The sequence below is a fragment of the Loxodonta africana genome, chromosome 20 (genome assembly GCF_030014295.1).
Source record: "Loxodonta africana isolate mLoxAfr1 chromosome 20, mLoxAfr1.hap2, whole genome shotgun sequence".
NCBI lineage: Eukaryota > Metazoa > Chordata > Mammalia > Proboscidea > Elephantidae > Loxodonta > Loxodonta africana.
Window position 1 is genome coordinate 12317325 of NC_087361.1, and position 13118 is coordinate 12330442.

Below are 13118 nucleotides of genomic sequence, written 5' to 3' on the forward strand. Positions count from 1 at the left end.
TTTTTTTAGTACATCAGATATCATTGTAGACTGCTTTTCAAAACTGACGTGAAGTTAAGTCGTACTCACTTTCTCAGATGCAGCTGTAGCGCGTATTCTGCGTTATTTAGATTTTGTATGTTAAGATTGTATTTCTTTTCTAACAGGTCTCACTGGTATCTGGCAGTCATTTGTTTTCCATGGCTAGAAGAAGCTGTGTATGAAGATACTTCACAACCTGTACCCCAGCAGTCCCAGGCTCAGCAGTCCCAACAGTACAACAAAACAACAGGTGACATGCTCAACGTCGAATGATGTTTTCCGTAATTACGACAACAGTATGATGGTTACTTGGACTGGTAGGAAGTTAAAAGGTAGCATAGTAGCTATTTATGGTCATCAGACTTACTAGAAAGAAGAATAAGAAGTCTGAAATTCCATGATACATGCTCAGCCGCATGTATAGAAAAAATGTAATTCTTAAGTTACACCGTTAGGTCAAGTTTTATCATAGCACTTTTTATAGAGTAGCCTTGCTAACAGGACTAAGGCTTTATGCCATAGATTTTTAGGCACAGCTTGAAAATTTCCCTTTTTTAAATATAAGTTATCATATTTCTAATAGATAATACTAATTCTGCTGGGTAATATAGGGTCTCTTATAATTCTCTAATTCTTCCATGATTTTTTAAATGTTTCAACCCAAAATCTTAAATAGGCCTAACTTCTTTGTAAAAAGTACCAAATTTATATGTGTGTTTTATAGCCCAAGTTCAAGCAGAATTAATGATAGTAATATCATTACCATAATACTGGCTAACACCTAGGGAGGAAGAAAAAGAAAAACTGATAAAGTAACGGATTATTTTCTGATTAGTCCTCCTGAGCTTTAAAAGTGTACTTACACAAAACTCTATTATCATGGAGTAGAAGAGCCATTACTAGGCAAATTAACTATTCTCCACATTAAAGCAGCAGCTGTTCTTTTTTTTTTTTTTTTGAGAAAGTATACACAGCCAAAGACAGCATTTCAACAATTCTACGTGTAAAATTCAGTGACAGTGGTTATGTACTTCAAGTTGTGTTACCATTCTTGCTGTTCTTTTCCACACTATTCCAACAACATTATCTTAAACACACTGCCCCTAAGCTTCCCATCCAGTCTTTCTAGTTGCCATTGTCTATTTGATCTCACATAGATAATTCTTTAAAAGAGCACAATGCTCAAAGCAGATACACTTTACTAATTAAGCTATTTTTTGGTCCAAAGAAGACATCAGGGGATAGTTTTGGTTTAAGGTTTAAAGATTAAAGATTATCTCAAGGCAGTAGTTTTGGGGGCTCATGCAACCTCAGTGGCTGCAGAAAGTCTGGATTCCATTGAGAATTTGGAATTCAAAACAACAGCTATTTTAATTAGTGAGCTAACTTTAAAGATTGTCTTTTTATGGGAAACTGGCTCAGCTAATTGGCATTTTAGAGTTTGGCTCTGGGGTTTATGTATTGTCTAATAATAGCCAGCCATTGTCAGTTTTATCTTTTGATTGGATTTTGTTCATAATATTAACCATGAAAAATTTAAATAGATCCCAGGTGTGTGGGGGTGTGTGTGTGTGTGTGTGTGTACATTTATATTTAATTACTACTGGGCATACAAAATTACAGTTTAAGCTCATCTAAATTGTCTGTATTAGAGATTCATTAAAGATTCATAATCACTTCGTTATTTCTAACTAGATAGTGATCTACATACTACTTCAACACTATCCTTGGGTGCAGAGGATTCCCAAGTAAGTTGTGTTCTTTATAGATATGAAGGAAGGAAAATTGATGAATTTATAATGTTAATTATAAAGTATGCCATAGCTAGGTGGGCTGTGGTGGATATTGGCAGCCCATAGTCATATTGTGCTCTTTTTTGATTCTTTGACAGTTTTTGTGGGAGTGGGAAATAGAGCAAGAGATTTATCATTTATTCTTGTATCTGTTTATCTTGCTTTTAGCTCCCTAGTTTTTCAGTCTTTTACCTGATGTTCATCGTGGTCGACTGCTTTTCTAATTTTTGAGGATCACATTTACTTTTGTTCTTAAATTATATCAGCAGCTTTTTTGAACTTAGTGTTATTTATTAACTTCAGCAAGCATGTTTTGTACTAATTTCTATTATTACAAGTTGTGGTTCAAAATCATTCAGAATAGACTCAAGGCCAATCTGTGACTCCCAAGGTTAGATAGAGTCACTCTTAGCTTTTATTTCTGTGAGCCTCCAAGCTGGTGTGCATGGTCTAAATTTGGTGTCCTTATTAAGTAATCCATTAAAAAAAACCTGTTGCCTTTGAGTTGATTCCTACTTGTAGTGACCCTATAAGACAGAGTAAAACTACCCCACAGGATTCAAACTACCAACCTTTTGGTTAGCGGCTGAACCCTTAACCAGTGTGCCACCAGGGTTTCCTTATTGATTAAAGTAGCCACCAAATGGGTTTTTGTAGGTGCAGACAGCAGCAGCCTCCCTGTTATAGGCCGTGTCTTTACTACCAGTGGTCTAGGGTGGGCAGGAAGAAGGAGGTTCCTTTTCTGTTGTCACAGTGGCAAGATAGGGAATTCCTTCATGCTTCTAGGGTAGGTTTCCCAAATAGTTTCCTTGGAACACTAATTCTAAGATACAGTTTATGATAAAAAGTATTTTAAAGTCAGTTAAATTAGGTAAAACCTGCGTACTGTACCTGTCTTAGACATTCACTGTGCACATTGGAATTACGTACTAAGGAGTCCTGCATTAAGGAAACCTGTTTAAATTTGAGTGATCTATTGTTTCATAAATTTATTTGAACAAAAACAATGTCAACAATAAAAATAATAACTGCCCCCCATCCCATTCCCCTTGATACAGATGAATACTCTGCTTCTAGTGCCTCAAAGGCAGGAAATGTATTTTTACTGATGCCATAAATTGAGTTAGAGAATGTATATACAGAGAGGTTAAATTAACTTGTTTATCTTGGCCTAAGATGCTAACTCTGAATTGAAGTGAAGTTCCAGATTGTTTTTTAGGCCATATTGAAATTTCATACTCCTTGAGGCCACGTGTAAAAGCGTATAAAAAAGTCCTGTTTTACCAGTATAAAAAAAAAATCAACTGATTTTTGAAAAATGAAATTCATTCACTCACTTCAGATGACGAAGAGAACTCTTACTTGAAATATCGATTTCAAAGTCATTTGAAGCATTTTAAGGAGTTGCTGAGTATTAATTTTTCAAACTAGCTTTAATTTCAAAGTCCTAAAATTCATGTTATTTCAGGGTACCGAGACGAATATATCAGTACCAAAGAAAATGTGTAAAAGGTAGGTATATACTATAATAATAATAGAGTTTTTCGAGACATTTACCTATACTTCATACACAAGTATGTACATCTTGATTTCTTTTTTGCTTTTCATAGGCCATGTATTCTCATACTTGACTCCCTGAAAGCTGCTTCTGTACAAAATACAGTTCAGAATTTACGAGAGTAAGTAATGACAATTTTACCCTTCAGTCTGTTATATAAAATTCCAATAATTTTGAGCCTATCTTAAGTATTACTAAAAAGACTACATCAGGGATTATAATTTATTATGCATTTAGATGAGGTCTGTAAACCTAATCAATAATAAATTAGCCTATTGTGTGTCAATATTCAAGTATTAATATTTCTCAAGGATTACATCAGAAGTAAATTAGGAATTTGTATTCAAAATTGAACAAAAAGCATAATTTCACAAAGGCATGTTGCAAATATTATCAAAAGTACCTGTGAAGTTAAAAGGAACACAGTCTACAAGACCCCCTCACTGCCTATACCAATTGCAGGTTCAGAGGGTTCCCCAGACCGCCCTCAAGTTTGATGATTCACTAGAAGGACTCTTAGAACTCATTGAAAGCTGTTATACTAATGGATACAGTTTATTTCAGCTAATGGATATGGTTTAGTACAGCTAAAGCATTCAGCCAAGGGAAGAATTACGTACGGCAGAGTCCAGGAAAGTACCAAACACAGAGCTTCCAGTTGTCCTCTTCATGTGGAGTCAGGACACTCTTGTTTTTCCATTATCAGTTTGTGACAATAGGCACAAATTATTGCCAGCTAGAGAAGCTCACCTGAGCCTTGGTATCCAGAGCTTTTTTGGGAGTCCATGATGTAAGCGTGGTTGATTCCCCACACGGCTTAGCTCAGTCTCCAGACCCTCAGGAGATCAAGCTGATACTGTGTGGACCCCCGAATCCCACCTTACATCACATTGTTGGTGTGGCTGAAAGTTTCCACCCTAAATCACATTGTTACTGTCTGGCTGCGTCCAGGCCTCCAGGTACTCCTGGCAGGCATGACATTTTATGGGTTTAGAGATTACCTCCAGAAGCCATCGCAAAGACCAGACATATTTTTGGTTCAAGGTCAATTTCTTTACTACACAGGCCACCTGCTAGCCTTTGGCCAAGGCTCTTTCACAGCAAAATGATCATATGCCCAACATTTGGAGAGGAGATGGAATGATTTAAAGAAACAACTAATCTGTCCTGTAAACCTGTTACATACATTTTCATACCTCTTCAGAAAAAAAATAACTGTTTAAAATTCTTATCATTACACATTTGTGTGTGTGCATGCCTGTGTGTATAATTTTGTAATTTACTGTGGCCTGGAACAGTCTAGCAGTGAAACTTTTAAAATCACTTGTTCGTTTATTTTGTAATATGAATGACTTTAAGTATTTGAGTTATGAATGTTGAGTTGTTGAAAAAAATCTAGCTTTTATGAAAATCAGATTTTCTTTTAAGTAGTACTAGTGAAGGCTCAGAAAATATAATTTGCACTGTTAAGGTTTAGCCTTTGGATATTTGGCTTGAGATAATACATCTGGTAGCAAATGTTTTTTCACCTTTGTGAAAGTGTTGCGAATGGTATGGAGATTTCTACTTGAGTCACTCTACTTCTTGATGATTTCAGGTATTTAGAGGTAGAGTGGGAAGTCAAACGAAAAACTCATCGTGAATTCAGTAAAACAAACATGGTGGACCTATGCCCTAAAGTTCCTAAGCAAGATAATAGCAGTGATTGTGGAGTGTATTTACTACAATATGTGGAAAGCTTCTTCAAGGTATGTGAAGATATAAGTAAGTTGTTTATTCACAGTTACCAGCATAATCACAAATCAGTAGACAAGCAAAGAGGAAAATGTTACTGGTAATCATGAAAAAAGAAAAGAGAAACCATAGAAATAGATGCACAGATGATCCAGATGTTTAAAATTTTGAAATGATTTAATTAATATGTTTGAGAAAATAGAGGCAAAGATGAGCCAAATGGATGAAGAGATGGAGTCTATTAAAAAAAAAACCCAAATGGACATCCTAGAACTGAAAATGTGTAATGATACATCTGAAATTAAGAACTTATTGGAAGGGTTTAATAGCAGACTGGATACAGCAGAAGACAGGGTTAGTGAACTCGAAGATAGGACAATAGAAAATATCCGAACGATCGTTCAGGAAACCCTGGTGGCATAGTGGTTAGGTGCTACAGCTGCTAACCAAAAGGTCGGCAGTTCGAATCCGCCAGGTGCTCCTTGGAAACTCTATGGGGCAGTTCTACTCTGTCCTATAGGGTCGCTATGAGTTGGAATCGACTCGACGGCATTGTGTTTTTTGGGTATCGTTCAGAAAAAAAGAATATAAAGAAGAGAACAGGGCATATGAGACACCTGTGATACAGTCAAAAGGCCTGCTTTACGTGGAATTGGGTTCCCAGATGGAGTGGAGGGAGAGAGGATGGGGCACACCCCTTACTTGAAACATACCCAAGAAGCGCAGACAACCACAAGGTGGATAAGTACAGTGGCAAGCATGGGTGTTATTTTTTAGTTCACCAGAGTCTCTATAGGGATATTAAACAAGAAATTTTAAATGGCAAGGAGTCACTCTTTGTTGAACTGTCAACTCATTACTTAAGCCTTACTCTCTCATTTATGAAGGTGGATATAGGAGCAGGGTATTTTTGACCAGGAGCGTGCTTGGAAAGTGCTTAAAGGTGCTTACAAAGCACAAGGGTTACAGGATGCAGTTATAATTTTGGCTTTTTTAATATTGGGAAAGAATGATAATATATAGAAGATGGTACGCATTTTGGAAACCATTAAATATCTGTGATTTTTATTTTTTCCTTTTATTTCACACTGGAGCTTCATCATAGAATGAGTTTCAGTTCTCAAGTATTCTTCCCAAAAGACTTGATTTTGTTTCTTGAAGACTCAAAGTGCCTTATTGTCTAACACGTTCTGAGTCTGCTACATAATTCTACTTTATGTAACCTCATCAGTGGAATATACTTCTTATCTAAGTTGTAGCACCATTCCTAGAAAAAAACTAAAAAACTAAACCTTGTGTTTTGCAAATTTGTGCAACAATTTAACTGAGCTTAGGTTGAAAAGATAGCCTTAGGACAGACCACGCAAAGCCTATGGAACTTTGTAATAAACCCTAACAAAACTATAATAATTCTAATAAAAATACTAATACAGTTAAATTTCCACTGGCATTTGTTTGTAGATCATAGTCAGTTCATCCTTTTAGCCTTATGCCAGGGCTTTTAATTCATTCAAGATGTAAGTCTTTCTCAGAAGAGCTAGGTGGTGCCCAGCCACCACCAACGACAGCCCTGACAGGGAACACAACGGAGAGTCCCTGACGGAGGAGGAGAAAAGTGGGGTGCAGAATTCAAATTCTAGTAAAAAGACCAGATTTAATGATCTGACTGAGACTGGAGGGACCACGCAAGACATCATCCCCAGACTGTTAGCCCAGAACTGAAGCCATTCCTGAAGCTAACTCTTCAGACAAAGATTACACTGGACTGTAACACATAAAATGGTACTGGTGAAGAACGTATTTCTTAGCTTAAGTAGATACTTGAGACTAAATGGGCAGCTCCTGTCTGGAGGTGAGATGAAAAGGCAAAAAGGGACAGGAGTTGGTTGAACGGACACGCCAAATCCGGGGTGGGAAGGAGTGTGCTATCACATTATAGGGATAGCAACTAGGGTCACATAACAATGTGTGTATAAATTTTTATATGAGGAAAAAAAAGATGTTAAGTGCTTCTTCTAATAGTCGATTTCATCAAAATTATAAACATGATCTGGGGTAGCCTTCTTTAACCCTTTATATTCAAGCACGGAGGGAATGTCTTTGGCATGTAAATCTACACTTGCAGATTCCTCACTTAGCTTCCCCAGTTAGTGGTTCTTGAAAACACTAACCTAGCCTTTTCTTGCACTAAAAGAAGACACTTCTACAGAATTTTCTATTTTTATCTGAAGAAGTTGTTCATACACTGCTAAGCCTTTCTCTTTGTTTTCAAAATAATAGCATGCAGCAAAAATTGTGTTCAAACAACCTGACTTCTACATTATGGTGAATCATTCCCCTATTTATCAATGCCATTTGAGCTAATTAAACATGCGTCATAGCAGAATACATGGTACTTAGTTTTGATGTTCAAAAGTTAGCAATTTAATGAACAGTGTTTTAAATTGACTGTGGTAATGGTTGTACACCTCTGTGTACGAAAAACCATTGAATTGTACACTTTGAATAGGTAAATTGTATGGTACGTGAATTATGTTTCAATAAAGCTCATTTTGAAAAAATTAAGTTTCTTGTAAAAATGAAATTGAAACAAAATTTGAAATTACGGTGCTAAAATGATTGCATTTTTTTTTTTTTTTTTTCTGTCATTAGGATCCAATTGTTAACTTTGAACTTCCAATTCATTTGGAGAAATGGTTTCCTCGTCATGTAATAAAGACCAAACGGGAAGATATTCGGGAGCTGATTTTGAAACTTCACTTACAGCAACAGAAGGGCAGCAGTAGCTAGTTAATCTCTACAAACATGACATAGTTGTCCTACAAGATTACTGGAAAGCTGCTTACCGGCATTTGCATTAGCCAGCTCACAAAGAAGAGAAGTAACTTGCAGTAGTTTTATAAATCATTGAACATTATTTAAAGTATATAAGATCTATTGTTAGAATTGTTGGGATCTCAAACATGGAGTGGGAATGGGGGCGATGTAGATAAACTTACTAAATAGAAATTAAAATTTCATAAATATTTGATATTTTTCTGAGTGAAGATGCTTGGATCATGCAATAGTATATGTAAGGTGGCAGTGTTTTTGTAGATACTAAAACCACGTGATCTGTCCTTCCTCGTGACTGGGAGTTGAAGGGAGTTAGGTTCTTCCTGGTGCCAGCCCCAGTGCTTGTCAGTTTTGTTGACAAGTCACATCATATTGTAATTCTATTCTTTGCAGCTCAAGCATGCAGTATGAATACTGTGTATTTTTTTTTTTTTTTAAAGAACTTAGTATCAGACCTTCAGAAAATGCCATTTACGGCATCCCTTCTGTATAGTGTAAAAGAAGACGTTCATAATGTTAGGAAGATGAAAAAAATTCATTCTTTCAACGTAAAAATTCATTCTTTCAAAGTGCAGCTTGTTATACTGCGCGGCTGCTAGATGGACCCGTCAGTGACTGTGCTCTAACTGTGATCATCTTCTTCACATTTCCGTTGGCATCATATCTGGGGATTTGAGAATTTAATTGATTTAGGGTGATGGTTGGAATAAACTAAAAACTGGATTTTTTTCCTATTTCTTTTAGTGTTTTCTTTCTGAAATTAGAGAAAGTAAAAAAAGAAATACCCCCCCCAAAAAATTTAGCTATCCAAGATAGGTTTTTAAAAATGATATCTGTAGCTGCTCAACTCAATGTAAATATTGACTCCTATGTTATCTCAGAATGTATGTATACAATTTCTATACGTATAGAAGATAAAATTGCTGTCCTCATAACTTTAGCAAAAAACCCCCCAAATTTCTCAAAGTACTATTTATTAATTGTTAGAACTAAGTATATAATTTTATACCTCTGTTTACCCAGTATTCATCTGCAAAGCCAGATTGTTCTCATTGCTTTTTTATTTTTAGACTGTAGTTTTTAGAGACCTATGATCCCTGTAGAGCTTAATTTTTTAAGTAACAGTCCTACTGAATTCGTGTGATGATGGTGGTATTATATCTGAGTAAACGCTTCAGAACCTTCTGATTTACTCTAACATTATCAGGAATATATTGTATTTTCTCAGATAAGAAAAATGTTCTTTTAAGAATATTATTTTAATCTGCGATAAACAACTCTTGACTTTGCATTGTAACTGTGTGTAAAGCGTGAAACAGACACTTTAAGGTAAGGCTAAAAAGGCTGAACATTTTATTTCAAAATCATGTGAATTGAGGTTGTCGGTTGAGCCTCAGTGTCCTTGACCTTGTCACCATCTTTATATTGTTAAAGATATTTGTCTTTTGGAGATTTCATATAAAGATGGTTATAATTATATAATTCATTCCTAATTTATGTGTGTATGTGGGGGGACTTTTTTAGGTGATGATTTTTAATTATTTTTTTATATCTAATTTTGGGTACAGTGAGTATATAAGACATCTTCTTGTGATTTCTTAACTTTTTCATTTATCTGTTTTTCAAAGATACCACTGTCGTTTATCATGTATTGAAAATTGTTTAAAATTCATTTCCCTAAATTCATGTGAAATAATGCTTTGAGAATATCAACATTTTATATTAAACGTGTTTCCAGTTCATTAAATTGAAGTGTAATTTTTTCTTAAGAAACAGGAGTAATCACTAGAAATAACTTTCCAATTACGTGCTATCCAGTGAATATCTTATAACTGATGCTTAAATTAATTTTTCTTCCTATTTTAACAAACATGTAGATAATTTGAATGTCATTTTGATTCAGGGAACATTTTGAACATCTATTTATTTAGCAGGTATATTAAAAAAAAAATGAAAGCTATTAATTCCTGTTGCATTTATAGTCTCATGGGAGAATGGACACATGAACAGTTTTAATGTTCTCTGTTAAGCACAAGCAGAGTTGTTATGGGAGCACAGAGGGGAGCTCAGCCTAAGGGTGTGTGTGTGTGTGTGTGTGTGTGTGTGTGTGTGTGTGTGTCTGGTGGATAGTGAGAGGGTTGTCTATGGACAGGGAAAGCCTTCCTAGAGAAGATAATGCCATTGTTAATTCATAACTCTTGGGATTGAAAAAAAAAATGGTAGCTTGCTTTTTATTTTTTAAAATCCTACTCAGTAATTTAACTAGGACTTAGAAAAGTATACACCCATTGACATCAAGTTGATTCCGGTTCAGTGACCTATCGGACAGAGTAGAACTGCCCCATAGGGTTTCCAAGGCTATGATCTTTCTGGAAGCAGACTGCAACATCTTTCTGCTGCAGAACAGCTGGTGGGTTTGAACTGTTGACCTTTCAGTTAACAGTCCAGCACTTAACCACTGCATCACCAAGGCCCCTTAGAAAAATCAACTTCTTTTTATGCGGGGAGGGAAAAAAAAAGTGTTATATAAAGCCCTTCCTAATCTCGTTCCAATTTATGTTCTATCCTCGTCCTATATTCCACTGTCCCCCTACTTTTTAGTCATAAAATTACCCATTGTGCTATAAATACTTTTGTGTTAGCAACAAGCTTAAAATTTTTTTCTCACGGGGAAATGATCTTAGGTTTTCTTTCTTTCGATACTGTTTCTTTGGAAATGTATTGGGTTAAGGTAAATGTGGATTGGTAACTCTCTTCAGCATTTTTTAATTGTGGAAAAATAGCCTTTAACTGTTGAACTGATTCTGGACTGGGAGAAATATGAAGGGACATGCATACTCTGAGCGCCTGACTGACCAAACCAAAATCAAACACACTACCATCAAGTCGGTTCCGACTCGTAGTGGCCCTATGGGACCAAGTGGAACTGCCCCATAGGGTTTCCAAGGAGTGCCTGGTGGATTCCAACTGCCGACCTTTTGGTTAGCAGATGTAGCTCTTAACCATTATGCCACCAGGGTTTCCTCCTAACTGACCAGAGCTGTGTAAAACCCTATTGAAAGTCATATGCCTTTGCTCCCCTCTTGTAACTGAGGTTGTTTTTGTGGAAGTTTGGAAACTTGCTCAGGTGCTGTTAGAAGACGTGGTTTTGTGGATATGAGGCTTCCTTATGCTGGTATGGCCCTACTACTGATGGCACCTCCCTTAGGAGCTGGAAATCAGGATCAGGACTTCCTGAAAGGACTCTAGATGAAGCTGTACTTTACTTGATACTATTATGATAACGTTCTGTGTTTCCCGTGCTGTATTCTCCTACAGAATAGACCTGGAACCACACTGTGGACTGTTGTCCTATGAGTGTGAATGTCACTTTACAGCCAAGACCATAGATGGTCGTGTGGCGTGGACATTGAAATATTGTACCTCTACACCTGCCTTGCACAAGTTATTTCCCCTCCTAGACCACCCTTTTACTACTTCTTGTGAACAGTATTTTCAAAATCTAGCTCAAATGTTACCAACTCTAGGAAACTTTGCCCAAAGCTGCTCACAGAGTAATTAATTCATTCCCTCTTTTGCCCTCCCATAGCAACTTCTGTATACCTCTCATTGTTTTTTTACAGTATCTGTGTACATGTTTTTCCTTTTATATTATAAGCTTCTCAAGACTGGAAACATTTTGTTTTTCCTGTATTGAGTATGTCAGTAGCATATGGTAAACATTCAGAAAATTTTTCTGAGTCAATAAGTGATCCTTAACTGGTCTGGAATTAAGGTATGAATGGAGGAATCTGGCACTCGTTACCTATGCTAAAGCTCAGAGTTTTTTCTTACCTGCTTCTAATCTGGGGACATGTCTTGAAGCATAACAAGGTTCAAGGGCTATGATGATATTTTAAAATATTTCCCAAAAAGAATCTCCTTAAATAAAAATCCAAGAAATATCTTTTCTGAATAATTATGTTAGATAATCTTTCATTTATAAGTTAAAAATCCAAAATTCTGGTATGACTTCCAAGGTATATTGTAATCTATCTATCTCAACCTTTTCTGCCTTCCTTCTCAGCCAGGGCTTTGAACCAATTTGTTCTGGTTTGAACCCCTTGAAAATTCATGTTTCCACGGCAGGTATACTGAACTAGGATCTACATTTTAACAAGATCCCCAGGTGATTCACTGTATAACTTTCTGGGAACTGTTAGAAATGCAAATTCCCAGCAGGGGTTCAAATTGGAGGGAACCCTGGTTTGAAGCCCAGTTTTCAACCTGCTGATTCTGTGCTCCTCCTGTTCTTACTCTAACAAATTACATCCCACTTTCCCTATAAACCATGTACTTTTCCACCTTACTGTCAATGACCATGACCAGGAATTTCCTTCCTAGCTCTGAGTCCCCACCACCAACCGCCCCCACCTCTGCCAATGTAATGCCACCCAGACCATTTAAGACCTGGCTGAAGTGTTGCCTTCTCCAGGAAACTCCTTCCACCTTTCCAGTTGGGATTAATTTTGCTTTTGGGCTCCCATGGCACAACCTTATGGTAGTCTCACCTACTGCTTTGTATAATAGGTATAGTTATAACACTGCAGTTAGAAATTCTAATTGTATCAAATACCAACTTAAAATGAATTTATAAAATGATGAGCCTATTTATGAACAAATGAACCTGCTGAATTTTCTTTTTTTTTAAGCAGTAGAGGTTTCTACAGTTTACAAACTGTATTTTAAAGAAAATAATGTAACATTTTAAAAGTTCTTAAGTAAATTCCCTATTTATAATATAATTTAGGGAAATTTTATTCCATTCTGAAGCTTGAACAAAAGGGAATTCCAAAGCTTGAAACCTCTTTAAACTATGAACAATTGTAATACAAGACAAATAATACATAGAACATGAAGAATTTATGAAGAATTTTCATAATTCTTACTGATGACCCCATGATGCAGGAAGAGATTATCATATCTATTGGTGAGTAAACGAGCTCAAAGAGTTTAGGGGATTTGCCCAAGATCAAACCAGGATTTGAGCCCAGGTTTCCTGAATCCAAGTACAGAAAGTTACTCAGGATACCATGATGCTCAGAAGATTTTTCTGACTTTTTGGTCTAGGCCATCAGGAAGAATAATTTCCAATTGATTTTTTACCTAAAATTTTTCCTTTGTTCTGAATTGTAAAC

The 13118-nt window shown here is 36.2% G+C and overlaps 1 protein-coding gene across 6 annotated transcripts in view; it reads left to right on the forward strand.

Annotated features, from left to right (window-relative positions):
- Window positions 1–9618, forward strand: part of SENP7 (SUMO specific peptidase 7) — a 174173-nt gene extending 164555 nt beyond the window's left edge. For 3 of the 6 annotated variants that reach the window (XM_023559053.2, XM_064273043.1, XM_023559056.2), the window contains 6 exons: window positions 147–271; window positions 1717–1769; window positions 3283–3326; window positions 3425–3493; window positions 4970–5120; window positions 7759–9618. In XM_023559053.2, coding sequence (XP_023414821.1) covers window positions 147–271; window positions 1717–1769; window positions 3283–3326; window positions 3425–3493; window positions 4970–5120; window positions 7759–7896 — 580 coding nt within the window. In that variant the 3' untranslated portion in view covers window positions 7897–9618. Of the gene's footprint in view, window positions 1–146; window positions 272–1716; window positions 1770–3282; window positions 3327–3424; window positions 3494–4969; window positions 5121–7758 lie in introns of those variants that run through there. The other 3 variants (XM_010598610.3, XM_010598608.3, XM_023559054.2) reach the window with 3 other exon arrangements.
- The last annotated feature ends 3500 nt before the right edge of the window (window positions 9619–13118 follow it).